Genomic DNA, 20,156 nt, shown 5'->3' on the forward strand with positions numbered 1-20,156 from the left:
GCTATTATACTGCTCCTATATACCAAATAATAATATTGCCACATAAACAGGAGAAAATCTAGCTCAACAAACTTGTGAGCAAACTTTTTTTATTCACCAAAAGTGCTCAGTAGTCAGTACAGGATAAAACAGAATCAGTGATGCAAGTTACATGATATGCACCATTGACGCATTTCAGGTTACTACTCACCCTTTATCATGAATATAACTATTATTATTTTGCTTCCTTTGTTCATAAATATAACTATTAAAGTGAATATGTCACCTTCCAAAAATGTTATTTTCAAGTCTACACATATACGGGTAATTTGCAGGTAAATAGAGAAACGTTACCCATTGATCCTTCCTGCAGCCACTCACTTCCAGTCATTGGGGTGGTGCTGGCAGCTATAATAGTCACTACTCATTGCACGGTCTGCAGGTTGTTATCACTTTCGCTCTACTTTGATTGACAGCCTTCTCTGCTCACATACACTGCACTGAAGCGACAGAGCCGACTGTCAGTCAATGTGCAGAAAAGTAATAACAACCTGCTGACTGTTTAGTGATTGGTGACATTTACAGCTCCATGCACCACCTCAGCAATTGGAAGTGAGCGTCTGCAGGGAGGATCAATGGGCAACTTTTCTCTTTGTGGAGAATAACATACCTGCTCTGGCATGCCAAGGAAAGGAGTCTTTTCCGCCGAGCAATGCTCCTCTGGGAAATGTAATATGCAAATTGCCTCTTCAGAGAGGAAGAGGACTTGAACTCTATAGCGCCACCTGTTGTAAGCAGCAATACTACTAGTTGACCCTCAAGTCATATTACAAGACACGTTAAAGTGTCAATAGTCACATGTAGGATCTCTACTTCCAACCGGAGGTGCCATAGAGTTCCAGTCCTGTTCCTCTCTGAAGAGGCAATTTGCAGGGAGGATGAAATTCCTTATTCTTCTTATAGCTGTGTTTCCTATACACCAGCCTACCATGATTTACAAGGTCACCAGTATATCTGCAGGTAAATAGCATTTTTGTTAGTGACAGGTTCCCTTTATACTCTATTCTTTATTGCTTTTATACATTTTCTGTATTTAGTCTCGACAATAAATTCAGCCTAAACATTTTCTTACAGTATGTTTTTCTGTTTCTTTAGGTGAACCCTTCAACAACACCATGATAATGAACACTGCCGTCTGTAATATCATTGTATCCATATTATTCGGCCATCGCTTTGACTATGATGACCAAAAACTTCACAGACTTTTGAAATTAGTAATGGAAAATGCCAAGATTATTGGTAGCCCCATGGCCTTGGTAGGTTTATTTTTATCATGATATTTTATGATAATGTAGTCCATGGAACCAAAGTTGACATGGATACGTTGAGTGGTGAGCGGTCGGTGTTTTTGCAATATAGAACATACTAGGCTGCTATTGCGACATCATCACTCATTTTTATGATTCAAGTCAATTTTACTCTTCCTCACCATGAGCATTGAGCCAGTCACTTGGTGCAGTGGTCACATACTCTGTAGTCTTGATGAGACCACTGCAGCTTTGCAACTAAGATTGGTGGCAACGGCTCAGAGCCAGCACAGGACCAGAGGTTGGTAGATACCGTAAATCTTTCATTAATATTTTGACAAGGGGTAAGCCAGTGATTTTGAATGAAAAAATCAATAATCCTGGAGAACGACTGGGATTGACATTTTCAGAAAGACATTGACGTTACGGTCATAAGGACTCACTGACATAGACAGAAATGTCACCACTTAGTGATGGGTACAAACCCATGCATAAAGCATAGATGGAATAGGTTGTGTTGGAAGATAACTTCCCAGACAGCCATAATCCTGGGCAACTGTGTCACTTTGAAGAAGACTACTAGGTGAGAATAACTGCAGAGATAAAGGCTTAACACCTTCACCACCTTGGAATTTTCCATTTTTGCATTTTTGCTCCCTTTCTCCCTAGAGCAATAAAGTTTTTTTTATTTTTCCATCAATATGGCCATGTGAGGGCTTGTTTTTTGTGAGACAAGTTGTACTTTTGAATTAAACCATTGATTTTAGCATTCAGTGTACTAAAAAACAGGAACAAATATTCCAAGTGCAATGAAATTGGAAAAAAGTGCAATTCCACAATTGTTTTTTGAGGGTTTTTTTTACCATTGTGAAAGAGTCACTGGTAATATAATAGAGGGGAGATATGTTTCACTACACTTAATGGCGTCAGTGATATAAAATCCAGAGTTTTATTTCCTCCAGCGCTGTAAGTGTTATGAGGGTTAAGTTAATGTATGTTATGGGCTGGTTTTTAGAGGGACATTCATAAAGTGGGTGGGAGAATGTCCTCCCATATCTCCACCTATCGGGCCAACACCACTGTGAGCTGAAAGAACCTGGGCGGTGTCACAATCATGTAATCAGTCATGTGGTTGAGGAGTCACATGGTCTAGGCTTAAATGGCAGAAAGAAAGAGCTTTCAGTGTTCAAAGTATGCGCCTTTCCTGAAAGAGCACTTCAGGAAAGTGTTGCATGGACTTGTGAAGCTGAACAGTGTGTGTTCTGCCAGCCGTGAGTGCAAAGAACCCCGCTCACAGAAGGACAGTGCTTGTGCTTCCACCATTTTGTTTTGTTCTCCTGTTTTGCACAGAGGGCTGTATTTTCTTTACCGCACCTTGATTTATGCTGCCTATATCAATCCAAAGGAAGTTCTTAAAACCACAGTGTACCTGTGTCTTCCTCCGTGTGCAGCCGAGTGAACCGATCTACCACACCATGTTCACTAAATGCTAAAACTGACCTTCCATTAGGATTCTCCAAGTCATTACGAGTTTTCAGATACCAAACATGTATTGGTTCTTTTTTATTTAAGCGGTGGAAAAAAATCCAAACTTTGTAAAAAAAAAAAAAAGGCTACATTTTTTGGGACCCGTAGCTTTTCAATTTTTTTGGATCTTTTACTGGGAGAGGACTTATTGTTTTTATGCCAAGCTTATGTTTTTATTGACACCACTTTTTGGTAGATGCAATGTTTTGATCGCCTGTTGTTGCAATGTTGTGGTGACCAAAACACGGTATTTCTGGCATTTTGATTTTTTTCTTATTGCGCTGTTTACTGATCGGATTAATTCTTTTTGTATTTTGATAGATCGGACATTTCTGAACGTGGCGATTCCACACGTGTATTTTTTTGTTTTACTTTGAATGGGGCAAAGAAGGGTTAGACCTTGTTTATTTTTCTTTTTTTATATTTTTAAAAACATTTTTTTTCTACTTTTTACTTCTTTCAATAGTCTCCTTAGGAGATTTGAAGTTGCGATCGTCTGATTGCTTGTGCTGCACATATAGGGGCTTCATCCCTGGTATGAGTAGCAGAAATGCTCAACTGCATGAATGCCTGTCATGGGGTGATTCTCATAGTAGATCGGCAATGACAACAACAGGGCTCTAATGCAGAACCTGGGTTGTCATTCCAATCCATTGGAGCTCCACGATCATGTGACAGGGGCGCTGATGAGCAGAGCCAATGATATGCTTCTGGCGTGGCCATGTTAAAAGCAGCTGTCGGACTTTGATAGTGGCATTTAACATGTTAACAGCCGCAGGTGGATTGCACTGACGAGTGCCCGAAAATATGCAGGCTAAGTATGCAGTTGATATTTGTGCCATCTGAGTGTGGCTGGAAAAAAAATTGGAACTGTTGCATGAGGTATCAGCACTCCCAGCAAATAAAGCTTACACCACTCCCTTAACCGCCAGGTCTTCATTGAAACTTCAAATCAAAGCTGTAATGTTGGCCCAGACCCTGATACCTCATGCATGGCCATTGGCTGACTGCTGTGCAATTTGCAAATTTCTACTACGATTCAATTGATGCCACTTTTCATGGTGTCTGCCCCTAATTTTAGCTGATTGGGAAGCTTTTTGTCACCCCTTAAGGTGTTGTGTATTTGGTTTGGCAGCTCAGTGAAATTATTGGGGTTTGGGTAAAGTCGTCAAACTGTTCATCGAACATCTAAACGTTTGGCGAATCAAACCGAGCCAAACCTTAAAAGGTTCACTCATCTCTACTCAACACCTTTTGCAGTGAGGGATTTGACGTGAATGCACTGTATGTAATAATGATGAGTTTGTACAGACAAATATACTCCTATATACAATGACTTCGTATGTATTTCCTTCCAGTTGTACAACGCATTTCCATCACTGATGCGCTGGATTCCTGGGACTCACAAATCTGTCCAACAGAACACTCATGAATTACATTCCTTTATTAAAGAGATCTTCACAAAACAAAGGAAAAAACTGGATGTCAATGACCAAAGTTGTTTTATAAAGTCTTTTCTGGTCAAGCAAAAAGAGGTAAAGAAAAAAAAAGATTTTTATTAATACTGGTCATGTAAGATGTATGGAGAAGGGGTAGATAAAAGGCCCCGATTCATTAAGACTGGTATGTTCAACGTCAATGAAGGGCTTGACGGAATAATATGAACTGAGTTTATTAAAAGATGCTCAACACTCAATTTGGAGCATTTTATCAGTGACGTGTGCCTCCATGCGCCATGCCAGATATGCTACGTTAGTCAGAGAGTAAAAAACTGCACCACTTTTGTAGAAATTGACAGAAATATGTGGCTGGGACGTTCCTGCCCTGGCTCTTCCACAGCTCTCCTTATTTTGACTGAGCAGCCTGATAAAAGGCATGCAAATATCAATATTGTTCTGCAATTTCACATTAATCAAAAATGTGATTTTTTTGTGTGGTTTTCACTAGCTATCTGGCATAAAAACTTTGATGAATTGGTGCCTAAGAGTGTTTTAAGCCCAGAGAAACCAACATTCAATTTATAGTACAATTAAATCATTTTTTAAAATGCCTTTATGGTCGAATTTACATTTTCGAGAAACATGGCGTATGTTCGGTTTGCAGCACAAGGACAACTAGCAGGTCGCCTTTCCTGACCTAACTGACTTATTTATTTCAATGAGGCAGTTAGCCCAGGTCAGGAGATCCCTGCACTGAGGTTGGCCATTGTGGTCCAAGCACCATCCATGTTTTACAGATGTGTGAATTTGGTCTATGGAGCATTATTGTTAGGCACCACTTCAGTTTCCTGTGTAATTTTCTCACCTTGCTGTCATAGATGAGCCCTAGTAACTGTTTTTTAGAGCTCTGTTTCTGTACAACTTGATGCTATAGGTGGGTTCTATGATGCCACAAAGACTTGTTGTTCATAACCCCTTAGACATAATTTTTGTCACGAACCTCTGTATGATTCAGGTAGATGAGCAAAGCGTGCTTCATACCAGGCAGATGCTAGCTGAGTTATACAGCTGGCATCTGCCTTTAATTGCATCATCTTGAGCTTTCTCCAGTCTCTTCAATTTAAAAAAGACGTTTCCCCAGTTTTAGAAGGTTAAACTGGCGAACATTATTGAACAGTGGCTGCAAAGTTGAGGAAATTGTTTTTTTCTCATCGCTGTTGCGGAGATGTTAGTTTATAACATAATAATAATATTTAGGTTGTAATTTATGATAAGTCCAATGGGGTATTAGTAATGAATCTTCTCTGAGGGCTTGTACTGTTTTCCTAGCTTGCCATGCACCAATCATAAGCAGGAGGTGGAGGAACAAAGAACACGTGCCCAGAAAGTGAGAAGTCAGAAGAACATGCTTTCTCCTGCAAGATTTGTGATGATAGACAACTCTGCTGTCAGCCCAGATTTCTGCATCCATTGTGTATCATAGAGCAGAGTTAAACCTCATTACAAATACTTCCATATTTAATCTCACGGCAGTCAGTGTGCGTGAAGGGTTATAAAGCTGAACTGACATCAGTGTGAGAGGAGAGTTGCAGTGGTGTTTGGAATCACACAACACAGCACTACTTCTCACCACATACAGTGAGATGAAGGCTGAAGGAGTAATCATACTGACCTCTGATCCGGTAGATGCAGAGATTACAAAGGAGAGCATGGCTGCCTGTCCTCACAGGAGAAAACATGTTATTCTGACTTTCTGGAGGTGTGTCCATCTTCCACTTGCATGACACCTCCAGATTAGGATTGGTCAATATCCTGCAGGGGAAAAAGTCTACACAAAGAGAAAAGAATTTCTGGTAATGCCCTTTTGATATTATGATAAATTATAATGGGAAATAAAAAAAATACATTTTATTCAGCTATGAAGTCATTATTTCATTATGTAACTAGTTTAACATGCTCAAATTGGTAGAAGATCCACTATGCAAATTACACAATTATAAAAGTTGAAGATTTACTTTGATCCAATATGCCTGTTGTTTTTCCTATTTGTCTCTACTGTTCCCTATTACATAAATTTAATATTTTCCGCATTTCAGGAAAAACCAAATCCTGAGTTATATTTTCACGATGAAAACTTAACATCTGTTGTAGCTGACTTGTTCGCGGCTGGAATGGAGACGACTTCTACAACCCTGAAATGGGCTTTTCTACTGATGATGAAATATCCTGAAATTCAAAGTAAGGAGATATGACTATTGCTTATTTCAATTAAAATAGAAATATTCATGCAGTTGTGTCTAACCTTATATTTCCTTTTATTTCCTTAAATTTACATAAAATATACATTTACTTGCAAATGACTGTTTTGCATGTTACAGACCCTTAGATGTCTCACGGATTTCTGAAAAGTCTGTGCAGTTCAGGATGCAGAAGCTGCTGTACAACTAGGGTACAGGAGTGGACAGATTCATACAGCAGAGACTAAAACTGCTACCTAACAAAAATTTAGGTGTCAGTTTGATTCTTCAGTGAACTTAGATCTTTTAGTGAGATGTTTCTATTGTTAATGAAGCACAGCTGTTAGTTTTTCATAATCTTTTACATTTCCGTTGACAAATATATCAAGTTCTTGCAAAGACTCAATATTTACCTTGTTGACCCATATTTTTCAAAACTGGGCCAAATCTTGACAGTTGGCTACTAGAGATGAGCAGACCTTTTGAAATTCGAATTTGCTGGGTTCACGTGAATTTGACCATTTTCAGGTTCGATTAGCGGTTTCCAAAAAATCCTTGGCCAACACAATTTCCCACACTGCTTAAATGTCACAGACCAGGCTAACATCATTTTGACTTGCTGTGTGGGCCTCCCCATAATGTTCTTATCATACCTACCTTGTACAGTGGTGTGTTGTGATTCGGTTCGTGGGCTCCCCCGGTGGTCTCTTGTGGTACTGGTGTCCTGTAAGCTTTGCCTTCAGTTCACCTGTTCCTATCAGGATGTGGGAGTATCCTATTTAACCTTGCTCCTCAGTCATTCTAATGCTGGCCATCAATGTATCCAGAGTGATTCTGTTGCATGTTCCTGCTCCCAGTTTTCGCTCAGCTAAGTTGGACACTTTAGTCCTTAAGTCTATTTTTGTATGTTTTGTCCAGTTTGCACTTATGTGAATCTCTGCAGCTGGAAGCTCTTGTTGGGCTGAAATTACCACTCCAGTGGCATGAGTTGTCACATGAGTTAAGGTAATTTCAGGATGGTGTTTTGAAGGGTTTTGCAGCTGACCTCGAAGTCCTCTGTTGTATCTTTCTGCTATTTAGTTAGCGGGCCTCTCTGTGCTAAATCTGCTTTCATACTACGTGTGTCTTTTCATCTGCTCTCACCGTTATTATATGTGGGGGGCTGCTATCTCCTGTGGGGACATTCTCTGGAGGCAAGCCAGGACTGTGTTTTCTTCTACCAGGGGTAGTTAGTTCTCCGGCTGGCGCGCGGCATCTAGAGACAACGCAGGAATGCCCCCTGGCTACTTCTAGTGTGGTGTGTAGGTTTAGCATCGCGGTCAGCTCTAGTTTCCATCACCCGAGAGCTTGTCCGTTTATTCTATGCTTCTGATGTTTCCTTGCCATTGGAAACCTAACAGTATGGCCAGCCCAAAATATTTAATCTATAGGCTGAAGCAGGAGAGAAAAGGAACTGTGTGAAACCTTTTTTTTTTTTTTTTTCCTTCCTCTGAAGTTGCACTCCAGCTCTAATTGCAGTCTCCTGTTTTCCTCTCCTCTTAACCCCTGAATGGCTCAGACTTTATCTGTTGAAATATGGATCCCCAGAGTCTGGCTACCAATTTGAATAATCTTGCCTCTAAAGTTCAGAATATACAAGATTTTTTGTTACATGCTCCTCGGTCTGAACCTAAAATTCCTATACCGGAGTTTTTTTCTGGAGATCGATCTTGTTTTCTAAATTTTAAATACAATTGTAAATTGTTTCTTTCGCTGAGATCTCATTCTGCTAGAGATCCTGCCCAGCAAGTAAAAATTGTTATTTCTTTACTGCGGGGTGACCCCCAAAATTGGGCATTTTCATTGGCACCAGGGGATCCTGCGTTGCTCAATGTGGATGCGTTTTTTCTGGCTTTGGGGTTGCTTTATGAGGAACCAAATTTGGAGATTCAGGCTGAGAAAGCCATAATAGCCCTCTCTCAGGGGCAAGATGAAGCCGAAATATATTGCCAAAAATTTCGAAAATGGTCTGTGCTTACTCAGTGGAATGAGTGCGCTCTGGCGGCAATTTTCAGAGAAGGTCTCTCTGATGCTGTAAAAGACGTCATGGTGGGGTTTCCTGCGCCTACTGGTCTGAATGAGTCCATGACAATGGCAATTCAGATTGATCGGCGTTTACGGGAACGCAAACCTGTGCACCAGTTGGCGGTGTCTTCTGAAGAGGCACCACAGAGTATGCAATGTGATAGCTTTCTGTCCAGAAGCGAACGACAGATTTACAGGCGCAAAAATCATTTGTGCTTCTATTGTGGAAATTCTACTCATGTTATATCAGCATGCTCTAAACGAACAAAGAAAGTTGATAAATCCCCTGCTATTGGCACTTTGCAGTCCAAGTTTATTTTGTCTGTAACTCTAATTTGTTCGTTATCTTCTATTGTTGCGGATGCGTATGTGGATTCTGGCGCCGCTTTGAGTCTTATGGATTGGTCCTTTGCCAGGCGCTGTGGGTTTGATCTAGAGCCTCTGGAAGTTCCTATACCTTTAAAGGGTATTGATTCTACACCATTGGCTAGTAATAAACCACAATACTGGACACAAGTGACTATGCGTATGACTCCAGACCATCAAGAGGTGATTCGCTTCCTTGTACTGTATAATCTACATGATGTGTTGGTGCTGGGATTGCCATGGTTGCAAACTCATAACCCAGTCCTTGACTGGAAAACAATGTCGGTACTAAGCTGGGGATGTCAGGGAAATCATGGGGACACACCTTTGGTCTCCATTGCTTCATCTATTCCCTCTGAAATTCCTGAGTTTTTGTCTGATTATCGTGAGGTTTTTGAGGAATCTACTCTTAATTCTCTTCCTCCTCACAGAGATTGCGATTGCGCCATAGATTTGATCCCTGGCAGTAAATTTCCTAAGGGTCGTCTATTCAATCTGTCTGTACCTGAACATGCTGCCATGCGAGAGTATATTAGGGAGTCCTTGGAAAAGGGACATATTCGTCCTTCTTCGTCTCCTCTTGGAGCGGGGTTCTTTTTCGTAGCTAAAAGTGATGGTTTTTTGAGACCTTGTATTGATTATAGACTCTTGAATAAGATCACAGTCAAGTATCAATATCCTTTGCCATTGCTGACAGATTTATTTGCTCGCATTGAGGGGGCGAAGTGGTTCTCTAAGATTGATCTTCGCGGTGCGTATAATTTGGTGCGAATTAAGCAGGGGGATGAGTGGAAAACCGCATTTAATACGCCCGAGGGCCATTTTGAGTATTTGGTGATGCCTTTTGGTCTGTCAAATGCCCCTTCGGTCTTTCAGTCTTTTATGCACAATATTTTCCGTGAATATCTGGATAAATTTATGATTGTGTATTTGGACGATATCTTGATTTTTTCGGATGACTGGGAATCTCATGTTCAACAAGTTAGGAGGGTTTTTCAGGTTTTGCGGACCAATTCTCTGTTTGTTAAAGGTTCAAAGTGTGTTTTTGGGGTTCAGAAGATTTCTTTTTTGGGGTACATTTTTTCCCCCTCTTCTATTGAGATGGATCCTGTGAAGGTTCGGGCTATTTGTGACTGGACGCAACCGACTTCTCTTAAGGGCCTTCAGAAATTTTTGGGCTTTGCTAACTTTTATCGTCGATTCATAACTGGTTTTTCTAGCATTGTCAGGCCTTTGACTGATTTGACTAAAAAGGGTGCTGATGTTGCAGATTGGTCTCCTGCTGCTGTGGAGGCCTTTCGGGAGCTTAAGCGCCATTTTTCTTCTGCTCCGGTGTTGTGCCAGCCTGATGTTTCTCTTCCTTTTCAGGTGGAAGTTGATGCTTCCGAGATCGGAGCGGGGGCGGTTTTGTCGCAGAAAAGTTCAGATTGTTCAGTGATGAGACCTTGTGCGTTCTTTTCTCGAAAATTTTCGCCCGCCGAGCGAAATTATGACGTCGGTAATCGGGAGCTTTTGGCGATGAAGTGGGCATTCGAGGAGTGGCGTCATTGGCTTGAGGGTGCTAAACATCAGGTGGTGGTCTTGACTGATCACAAAAATTTGATTTATCTTGAGTCGGCCAGACGTCTGAATCCTAGACAGGCGCGCTGGTCGTTGTTTTTCTCCCGGTTTAATTTTGTGGTTTCTTATCTGCCAGGTACTAAGAATGTGAAGGCGGATGCCCTTTCTAGGAGTTTTGAACCTGATTCCCCTGGTGATTCTAAACCTACGGGTATACTTAAAGATGGGGTGATATTGTCTGCTGTCTTCCCAGACCTGCGACGTGCTTTACAAGAGTTTCAGGCGGATCGGCCTGATCGTTGTCCGCCTGGTAGATTGTTTGTGCCGGATGAGTGGACCAATAGAGTCATCTCGGAGGTTCATTCTTCTGCGTTGGCAGGTCATCCGGGAATTTTTGGTACCAGAGATTTGGTGGCTAGGTCCTTCTGGTGGCCTTCCCTGTCTCGGGACGTGCGCACTTTTGTGCAGTCTTGCGATGTTTGTGCTCGGGCCAAGCCTTGTTGTTCTCGGGCTAGTGGGTTGTTGTTGCCCTTGCCTGTTCCTAAGAGGCCTTGGACACACATCTCTATGGATTTTATTTCTGATCTCCCTGTTTCTCAGAAGATGTCCGTCATTTGGGTGGTGTGTGACCGCTTTTCTAAGATGGTTCATTTGGTGCCCTTGCCCAAGCTGCCTTCCTCATCTGAGTTGGTGCCCCTGTTTTTTCAGAATGTGGTTTGGCTGCATGGTATTCCGGAGAATATCGTTTCCGACAGGGGATCCCAGTTTGTGTCCAGATTTTGGCGGGCGTTTTGTGCCAGGATGGGCATTGATTTGTCTTTTTCGTCTGCATTTCATCCCCAGACAAATGGCCAGACGGAACGTACTAATCAGACCTTGGAGACTTATTTGAGGTGTTTCGTGTCTGCTGATCAGGATGACTGGGTCTCCTTTTTGCCGTTGGCTGAGTTTGCCCTTAATAATCGGGCCAGTTCTGCCACTTTGGTCTCCCCTTTCTTTTGCAATTCAGGGTTCCATCCTCGTTTTTCATCTGGTCAGGTGGAGTCTTCGGATTGTCCTGGAGTGGATACCATGGTGGATAGGTTGCATCGTATTTGGGGGCAGGTGGTGGACAATTTGGAGTTGTCCCAGGAGAAGACTCAGCGTTTTGCTAATCGCCATCGTCGTGTTAGTCCTCGTCTTCGTGTTGGGGACTTGGTGTGATTGTCCTCCCGTTTTGTCCCTATGAGGGTCTCTTCTCCTAAGTTTAAGCCTCGGTTCATCGGTCCTTATAAGATTTTGGAAATTCTTAACCCTGTGTCTTTTCGTTTGGACCTCCCAGCATCCTTTGCTATCCATAATGTCTTCCATCGGTCATTATTGCGGAGGTATGAGGTACCACTTGTGCCTTCTGTTGAGCCTCCTGCTCCTGTGCTGGTTGAGGGTGAATTGGAGTACGTGGTGGAGAAAATCTTGGACTCCCGTGTTTCCAGATGGAGACTTCAATATCTGGTGAAATGGAAGGGCTACGGTCAAGAGGATAATTCTTGGGTTACAGCTTCTGATGTTCATGCTTCTGATTTGGTCCATGCCTTTCATAGGGCTCATCCAGATCGCCCTGGTGGTTCTTGTGAGGGTTCGGTGCCCCCTCCTTAAGGGGGGGGTACTGTTGTGATTCGGTTCGTGGGCTCCCCCGGTGGTCTCTTGTGGTACTGGTGTCCTGTAAGCTTTGCCTTCAGTTCACCTGTTCCTATCAGGATGTGGGAGTATCCTATTTAACCTTGCTCCTCAGTCATTCTAATGCTGGCCATCAATGTATCCAGAGTGATTCTGTTGCATGTTCCTGCTCCCATTTTTCGCTCAGCTAAGTTGGACACTTTAGTCCTTAAGTCTATTTTTGTATGTTTTGTCCAGTTTGCACTTATGTGAATCTCTGCAGCTGGAAGCTCTTGTTGGGCTGAAATTACCACTCCAGTGGCATGAGTTGTCACATGAGTTAAGGTAATTTCAGGATGGTGTTTTGAAGGGTTTTGCAGCTGACCGCGAAGTCCTCTGTTGTATCTTTCTGCTATTTAGTTAGCGGGCCTCTCTGTGCTAAATCTGCTTTCATACTACGTGTGTCTTTTCATCTGCTCTCACCGTTATTATATGTGGGGGGCTGCTATCTCCTGTGGGGACATTCTCTGGAGGCAAGCCAGGACTGTGTTTTCTTCTACCAGGGGTAGTTAGTTCTCCGGCTGGCGCGCGGCATCTAGAGACAACGCAGGAATGCCCCCTGGCTACTTCTAGTGTGGTGTGTAGGTTTAGCATCGCGGTCAGCTCTAGTTTCCATCACCCGAGAGCTTGTCCGTTTATTCTATGCTTCTGATGTTTCCTTGCCATTGGAAACCATAACAGTGGTGGTCAGTACTGGGTCATCACAAACCAGCGGTTTCCAGTGGATCACAGATTGTAGAGTTGTTTTCCATTTCCAGAGTTGCTGGGTAACTTTCTCTCTTCTGTAGAATGTAAGCTCTAATCAGTGGGGTCTTCTGTCTTTTTCTCTCCTATAGAGTGTAAAGTCTTATGGCCAGCGGGATCCTCTTTCTCCTGTAGGGTGTAAGCTCTTATGGGACTTCTCTCCTCTTCCCATGAAGTATACTTCATGAGCAATTGCAAGCATTTCAGTATTGAAATGCATAAAAATGTATTCACCGCAAATGAATTTTGGGGGGGAAAATTTGGCAAAATTGGCAAATTCAAATTTGAAAAGATTCATTCATCTCTAATGATCATAAAATAATTCACGGAAAATGAAGCATGTGCCCAATGTTAACACTAAATCTTCTTTTGTTTTTGCAGATTACCAAACTTTTGTAATCTACTAAACTAATAAAAAAAAGTCTGATAAATTTGGTATCACTGTAATTGTACCGAGCTGCAGTATCATTTTGCCAAGTTTGTTTTACCAGACATTGAACACCATTGATGTGAAAAAGAAAAAAAATTCTAAAATTATATATTTTTTTTTAAACTATTTCATTGCGTTTATATTTTTTTCTTGTTTTTATTTGTACATTATGTGGAAGAGCAAATGTTGTTATTAAAAACTGCAACATATCCCACAAAAAATAAGGTGTCATATGGCTTTGCTGAGAGGAAAAAAAAGTGTAAAACCTAAAATTGGATGCATTTTTAAAGGGATTCATATCTCCAGAAATTCAGGAATGAATCGATATGCAGTAAGCTAGTAAGCTCCCATTGTAGTAGCTGCAAACAAACAGATTTTTTTTAAATTTACCTTTAAGATTTAACGAAGGGAAGTTGGGAATCTGGAGCTTTATAAGACAGAGTAAGACTATTTTGTAGGCAAAGTTTGCTAGGTGATGATGCTACATCACAGCGCAATACAAGTGCGAACCCCGGGGTACTATGACTACGCCAAGCAAGTCACAAAAATCTAATGAGGTTGGACTTTTTACGACTTGTTGTACTCTCAGGATCCTAGTGGTCGCAATGTGACTCTATTCACTTGTTTTGCACTGCAATGTTGTAACGACACTTGGTGAACTTTGGTCACGCAACAGGTGTCACTGCTGAAGTCACTGTTTAACCACAGCCTAAAATAGTGCTAGCTAAGACTTGGTGATATTAAAGATAATTCTTACTTTAATAACAGGAAATGTCCAAAAAGAAATTGAAACAGTCATTGGTTCAGCCGAGCCTCAGATGATACATCGCAAACAAATGCCATACACAGACGCTGTAATCCACGAAATTCAGAGATTTGCCAATCTTGTGCCAACCAATGTGCCACATCAGACCACTCAAGATGTCACCCTGAAGGGCTTCTTCCTGCCAAAAGTAAGTAGTTAAAAAAATAATTTTTACTTGTAGCATCTTGATTCATGAAACTTTATGTTCTTCTATGGTCCATAGGACCTTTTCATGTATTTAAAAATATCAAAAGACGTAATCTATATAGAACTTCAGGGGAATCTGTCACCCCCCAGGCGTTTGTAACTAAAAGAGCCATCTTGTGCAGCACTAATGCTGCGTTCTGACAAGGTGGCTCTTTTAGTTATTGTTCGTTGCACTGCAGAAATAATCACTTGTGAATTTAGTCTCTCATACCTTCAAATCCTCCGGGAGGCAGGTCTTTCCCCCCTCATCCAGACACAACAAAGCCGTCACAAGGGAACCGCCTTGTTTACTGCACCTGCGTGCACGCGCGGGATCTCGGGCGGTGCGTGCACACAGGCGCAGTAAACAAGACATCAAGTGATGTCAGTTGTCGGGCAGCGTGAACTGCGCATGCCCAAGGCAGAATATGACCGCGCAGGTGTCTGGACAACTGAATAACGCCGAGGAGGCGGCGCCCTTCTCTCAGAGTGACGGCTGTGTTGTGTCTGGATGAGGGGGGAAAGACCTGCCTCCCAGACAATTTGAAGGTATGAGAGACCAAATTCAAAAGCGATTATTTCTGCAGTGCAGCGAACAATAACTAAAAGAGCCACCTTGTCAGAATGCAGCATTAGTGCTGCACAAGATGGCTCTTTTAGTTATAAACGACTGGGGGGGGTGACAGGTTCCCTTTAATGCATACATATGGGCACAATATAGAGCTAGATACTGGCAAAATCATAGATTTATCTCCAAGTCCTTCTGGTGCCTCAAATAGTTGACTATCCTGTAGTTACTGTTTGACTCCTTAAAGAGCCTTAAAACATGACTCGAAGTAACCAGCTAAAAGAGGCAGGAGAAAAAAAGGTTACTTCCTTGTGAAGGAGACACAGTTGTGTGAAAAAACGTTTGCCCCTTCCTGATTTCCTATTCTTTCCCATGTTTGTCACATTTAAATGTTTCCGATCACAAAACACATTTAAGTATTAGACAAAGATAACACAAATAAACATATAAAAAAAAAGAAAAGAAATCCAAACCTACAGGGCCCTGTGTGAAAAAGTGATTGCCCCCTAAACCTAATAACTGATTGGGCCATCCTTAGCAGCAACAACTGCAATCAAGCATTTGCAATAACTGGCAATTGCTCTTTTACTTTGCTCTGGAGGAATCTTGACCTACTCACCTTTGGGGAATTGTTGTAATTCAGCCACCTTGGAAAGTTTTAGAACATGAACCACCTTTTTAAGGTCATGCCACAGAATCTCAATTGGATTAAGGTCAGGATTTTGACTAAGCCACCTCAAAGTCTTAATTTTGTTTTGCTTAAGCCATTCAGAGGTGGACTTGCTGGACATTCTGCTTCAGGATTTTATGGTAGACAGTAGAATTTGTGGTTCCATTTACCATAACAAGTCTTCCAGGTCCTGAAGCAGCAAAACAGCCCCAGACCATCACACTACCACCACCATATTTTACTGTTAGTATGATGTTCCTTTTCTGTAATGCTGTGTTAGTACTATGCCAGATGTAATGGGGTACATATCTTCCAAAAGTTCAACATTTGTCTAGCATATCCACAGAATATTCTTTATTCTTCCAAAAGTCTTTGGGATCACCTAAATGTTTTCTGGCAAAACTAAGGTGAGGAATAGTGTTGAGCAATACCGTACGATACTTGAAGGTATCGGTATCGGATAGTATCGGCCGATACCCGAAAAATATCGGATATCGCCGATACCAATACCGGATACCAATGCATTTCAATGGGACGCAAAGTATCGGAATGGTTCCCAAGGTCTGAAGGAGAGGAAACTCTCCTTCAGGCCCTGGGATCCATATTCATTTGTAAAATAAAGAATTAAAATAAAAAATATAGATATACTCACCTCTCCGGTGGCCCCTGGATCTTACCGCTGTAACCGGGAGCCTCCGTTCCTAAGAATGAGCGCGTGAAGGGCCTTCGATGATGTCGCGGCTTCTGATTGGTCGCGTGACCGCTCATGTGACCGCTCACGCGACCAATCAGAAGCCGCGACGTCAGCCGCGACATCATCGAAGGTCCTTCACGGGCTCAATCTTAGGAACGGAGGCTCCCGGTTACAGCGGTAAGGTCCAGGGGCCGCCAGAGAGGTGAGTATATGGATATATATGGATATACTCACCTCTCCGGCAGCCCCTGGACCTTACCGCTGTAACCGGGAGCCTCCGTTCCTAAGAATGAGCCAGTGAAGGACCTTCGATGACGTCGCAGCTGACATTGTGGCTTCTGATTGGTCGTGTGAGCGGTCACATGAGCGGTCACGCGACCAATCAGAAGCCGCAACGTTATCGAAGGCCCTTCATGCCTCATTCTTAGGAACGGAAGCTCCCGGTTACAGCGGTAAGATCCAGGGGCCACCGGAGAGGTGAGTATATCCATATTTTTTATTTTAATTCTTTATTTTACACATGAATATGGTTCCGATACCGATTCCCGATACCACAAAAGTATCGGAACTCGGTATCGGAATTCCGATACAGCAAGTATCGGCCGATACCCGATACTTGCGGTATCGGAATGCTCAACACTAGTGAGGAAGGAAATAAATAAAATGGCACTCTGGAATAATACTGCTGGTGGTGCTCAAGTCGAGTGTCTAACCCTTACAATTAGGCAAAAAAATTACTTGGCACTCAATAGTTGAAAAATATTGAATCCTTCTTTATTGTACATCCAGAACAAACAAATTAAATTAAACATTTTCGGTCCGTTATAGGACCTTCATCAGAATTTCCTTATTGGAGAAAACTAGAGTATACATAAAAAAGAAAAAAGGCCCTATGACAGACCGAAAACATTTAATTTAATTTATTTAGTCTGGATGTACAATAAAGAAGGAATCTTTTTTTTTCAAATATTGAGTGGCAAGTAATTTTTTTTGCCTTTTTTGCCTTTTTTTTTTGCAAAACTGAGATGAGACTTTATGTTCTTATTGCTCAGGAGTGGTTTTCGTCTTGGAACTCTGCCATACAGGACATTTTTGCCAAGTTTCTTTCTTATGGTGAAGTCTCGAACACTGATCTTAAGTGAGGCAAGTAAGGCTGCAGTTCATTGGTTGTTGATGTGGGGTCTTTTGTGATCTCATGGATGAGTCATTGCTGTACTCTTGGGGTAATTTTGGTTGGTCAGTCACTAATGTGAAGGTTCACCATCGTTCCATGTTTTTGCCATTTGTGGATAATGGCTCTTACTGTGGTTCGCTTGAGTCCGAAATATTAAGTAATGGTTTTATAACATTTCCCAGACTGATATATCTCAATTATTATGTTTTTCATTTGTTCCAGAATTATTTTCTTTGGATTGCGGTATGATGTTTAGCTTTAAGTATCTTTTAGTCTACTTTACTTTCTCAGGCAGGTCCCATTTAAGTGGTTTCTTGATTGGGAACAGGTGATGCAGTAATCAGGCCTGCGTGTGGCTAGGGAATTTGAATTTGAACTCAGCTTCCGAAAGAAGTGATAAATCACAGTTAATTTATGTTTTAAAGGGAGAACAATCATTTTTTTCTCACAGAGACCAATAGGGTTGTAATTTTTTTCCTTAATAATATAGACCTTCATTTATAAAACTGAATGTCGTGTTTACTTGTGTTATCTTTGTCTAATATTTAAATTTGTTTAGTGATCTGAAACATTTAAGTGTGACAAACATGCAAAAGAATAGGAAACCAGGAAGGGACAAACACTTTTTCACACTGTATATTCTACACACCTTTCTTAGATAATGTTGCATCAAACCCATTAAAGCAGTTTAAAGTGAATGAGTCCACAGGTTTTTGTAATCTGACAGCAGCAAAATGTAGGGACAAAACCCTGATTCCAGCAATGTATTGTTTAGCTTACTGGGCGCTGCAGTTATGGTAGAGTCACAGTTTTCTCTACAGCAGATCTGGAAGAGCTCAAAATGCTGAGCTGTGTATTATCCCATCCACACCACCGATTGGGAACGTTATGCGATTATACACAGAAAATTGCCAATCAGTGCTGGGGGCATGGTTAGACCTCGCGGGTGCAGCTGGCTCTGCTGCCGTTGAAGGAAGCACTGGCAGGTGCAGCAGGCTGAGATGCAAGTACTAGGACCTGAGAACTGACAAGCATGTTAGGAACAAACTCACAACATAGCACAGGCATCTCCATGTTGGAGGAGGCATTTAAAATAGTAAGAGACCTCCAGCTATTGGCTGGGGACACTTTAGAGGAACGCGCGCTGCCCCTTTGAGAAAGAGGGAGTGTTTGCGCCCTCTAAGCACAGTGTCTGGAGACCTGCCAGGAGTGCACGCACCCCAGGAAGGAGCAGGACAGGAGCCTCAGCGGTGAGTACGCTAATGTCTCTGCAGCGAGTGAGGGACTGCAGGCACAGATGCGGGCGCTACAGAGGCTTATAGAGGTCTAAACATGTGCTCATATGAGGTTCAGATATTATTGATGGGGGCTCTGCCCTATGTTAAGTGAATCTCAGCATGGAGAATAATTCATGAGTTCATGAATGAATATTTGCAGGGAACTCACGTAATACCATCACTGACATCTGTCCTACGAGATGACAAGTACTTCAAGAAACCTGATGACTTTTACCCTCAACATTTTCTGGATTCAGATGGAAATTTTGTCAAAAATGAGGCCTTCTTACCATTCTCTGCGGGTAAGTCTTCTTAAACAAAAGTATGGTGGACATTTCAACACCACCAAGGCTTTCACTTTCAAAAACAAGCACTCTCCATGGCTTATATTTAATCTATGCTCATTTATTTTTGTAGGGAAGAGAAGTTGTGCAGGAGAGAACTTGGCTAAAATGGAGCTTTTCCTCTTCTTTACAAAGCTGCTTCAGAACTTCACATTTAAGGCTCCTCTCGGAGCAAAGCTGGATCTCACTGCTGAGGTTGGCTTCACCTTACGCCCACAGGAACATGATATCTGTGCTATTCCTCACTACTAATGGACAGCCTACCCTGTGGATGCCCAATCTATGTTTAGAAGATTGCATTTACCCATCACAATGGCCCTTTTCCACTGTTTATTGTTAGTAGGGAAATGGGGTTGAATCGCTGGGCACCAAAAATTACATTTTGTTCCTTCCTTTTCAGAAACAAAAATACTTTTAAGGAAGATAAGTCATGAATAGTGTTGAGCATTCTGATACTGCAAATATCGGGTATCGGACGATATTCGCTGTATCAGAATTCCGATACCGAGTTCCAATATTTTTGCGATATCGGGAATCGGGATCGGGATCCATATTCATGTAAAAAATAAAGAATAAAATTAAAAAATATGGATACACTCACCCACCGACGGCCCCTGGCTCTCAGCGGTGCAACCGGCAGCCTCCGTTCCTAAGAATGCAGTGAGTGTAGGACCTGCGATGACGTCGCGGTCTTGTGATTGGTCGCGTGACCGCTCATGTGACCGCTCACATGACCGCGACGTCATCGAAGGTCCTTTACTCTCTGCATTCTTAGGAACGGAGGCAGACTCTTGCAGCGGTGACAGCCAGGGCTCGTCGGAGGGGTGAGTATATCCATATTTTTTATTTTTATTCTTTATTTTTTACATGAATATGGATCCCAGGGCCTGAAGGAGAGTTTCCTCTCCTTCAGACCCTGGGAACCATCCAGGATCGCTCACTATTACGTTCCGATATTTGTGTCCCATTGACCTGCATTGGTATCAGGTATCGGTATCGGCGATATCCGATATTTTTTGGATATCGGCCGATCCAATCCGATACCGATACTTTCAAATATCGGAAGGTATCGCTCAATACTATTCATGAA

At 42.1% G+C, this 20,156-nt stretch overlaps 1 protein-coding gene across 1 annotated transcript in view; it reads left to right on the forward strand.

Moving 5' to 3' along the window:
* Positions 1 to 19,675, forward strand: part of LOC143808712 (cytochrome P450 2C5-like) — a 29,896-nt gene extending 10,221 nt beyond the window's left edge. The window contains exons 4-9 of the mRNA XM_077291642.1: positions 1,135 to 1,295; positions 4,172 to 4,348; positions 6,349 to 6,490; positions 14,117 to 14,301; positions 18,883 to 19,024; positions 19,140 to 19,675. Coding sequence (XP_077147757.1) covers positions 1,135 to 1,295; positions 4,172 to 4,348; positions 6,349 to 6,490; positions 14,117 to 14,301; positions 18,883 to 19,024; positions 19,140 to 19,318 — 986 coding nt within the window. The 3' untranslated portion in view covers positions 19,319 to 19,675. The remainder of the gene's footprint in view (positions 1 to 1,134; positions 1,296 to 4,171; positions 4,349 to 6,348; positions 6,491 to 14,116; positions 14,302 to 18,882; positions 19,025 to 19,139) is intronic.
* The last annotated feature ends 481 nt before the right edge of the window (positions 19,676 to 20,156 follow it).

The sequence above is a fragment of the Ranitomeya variabilis genome, chromosome 2 (assembly GCF_051348905.1).
Source record: "Ranitomeya variabilis isolate aRanVar5 chromosome 2, aRanVar5.hap1, whole genome shotgun sequence".
Classification (NCBI taxonomy): domain Eukaryota; kingdom Metazoa; phylum Chordata; class Amphibia; order Anura; family Dendrobatidae; genus Ranitomeya; species Ranitomeya variabilis.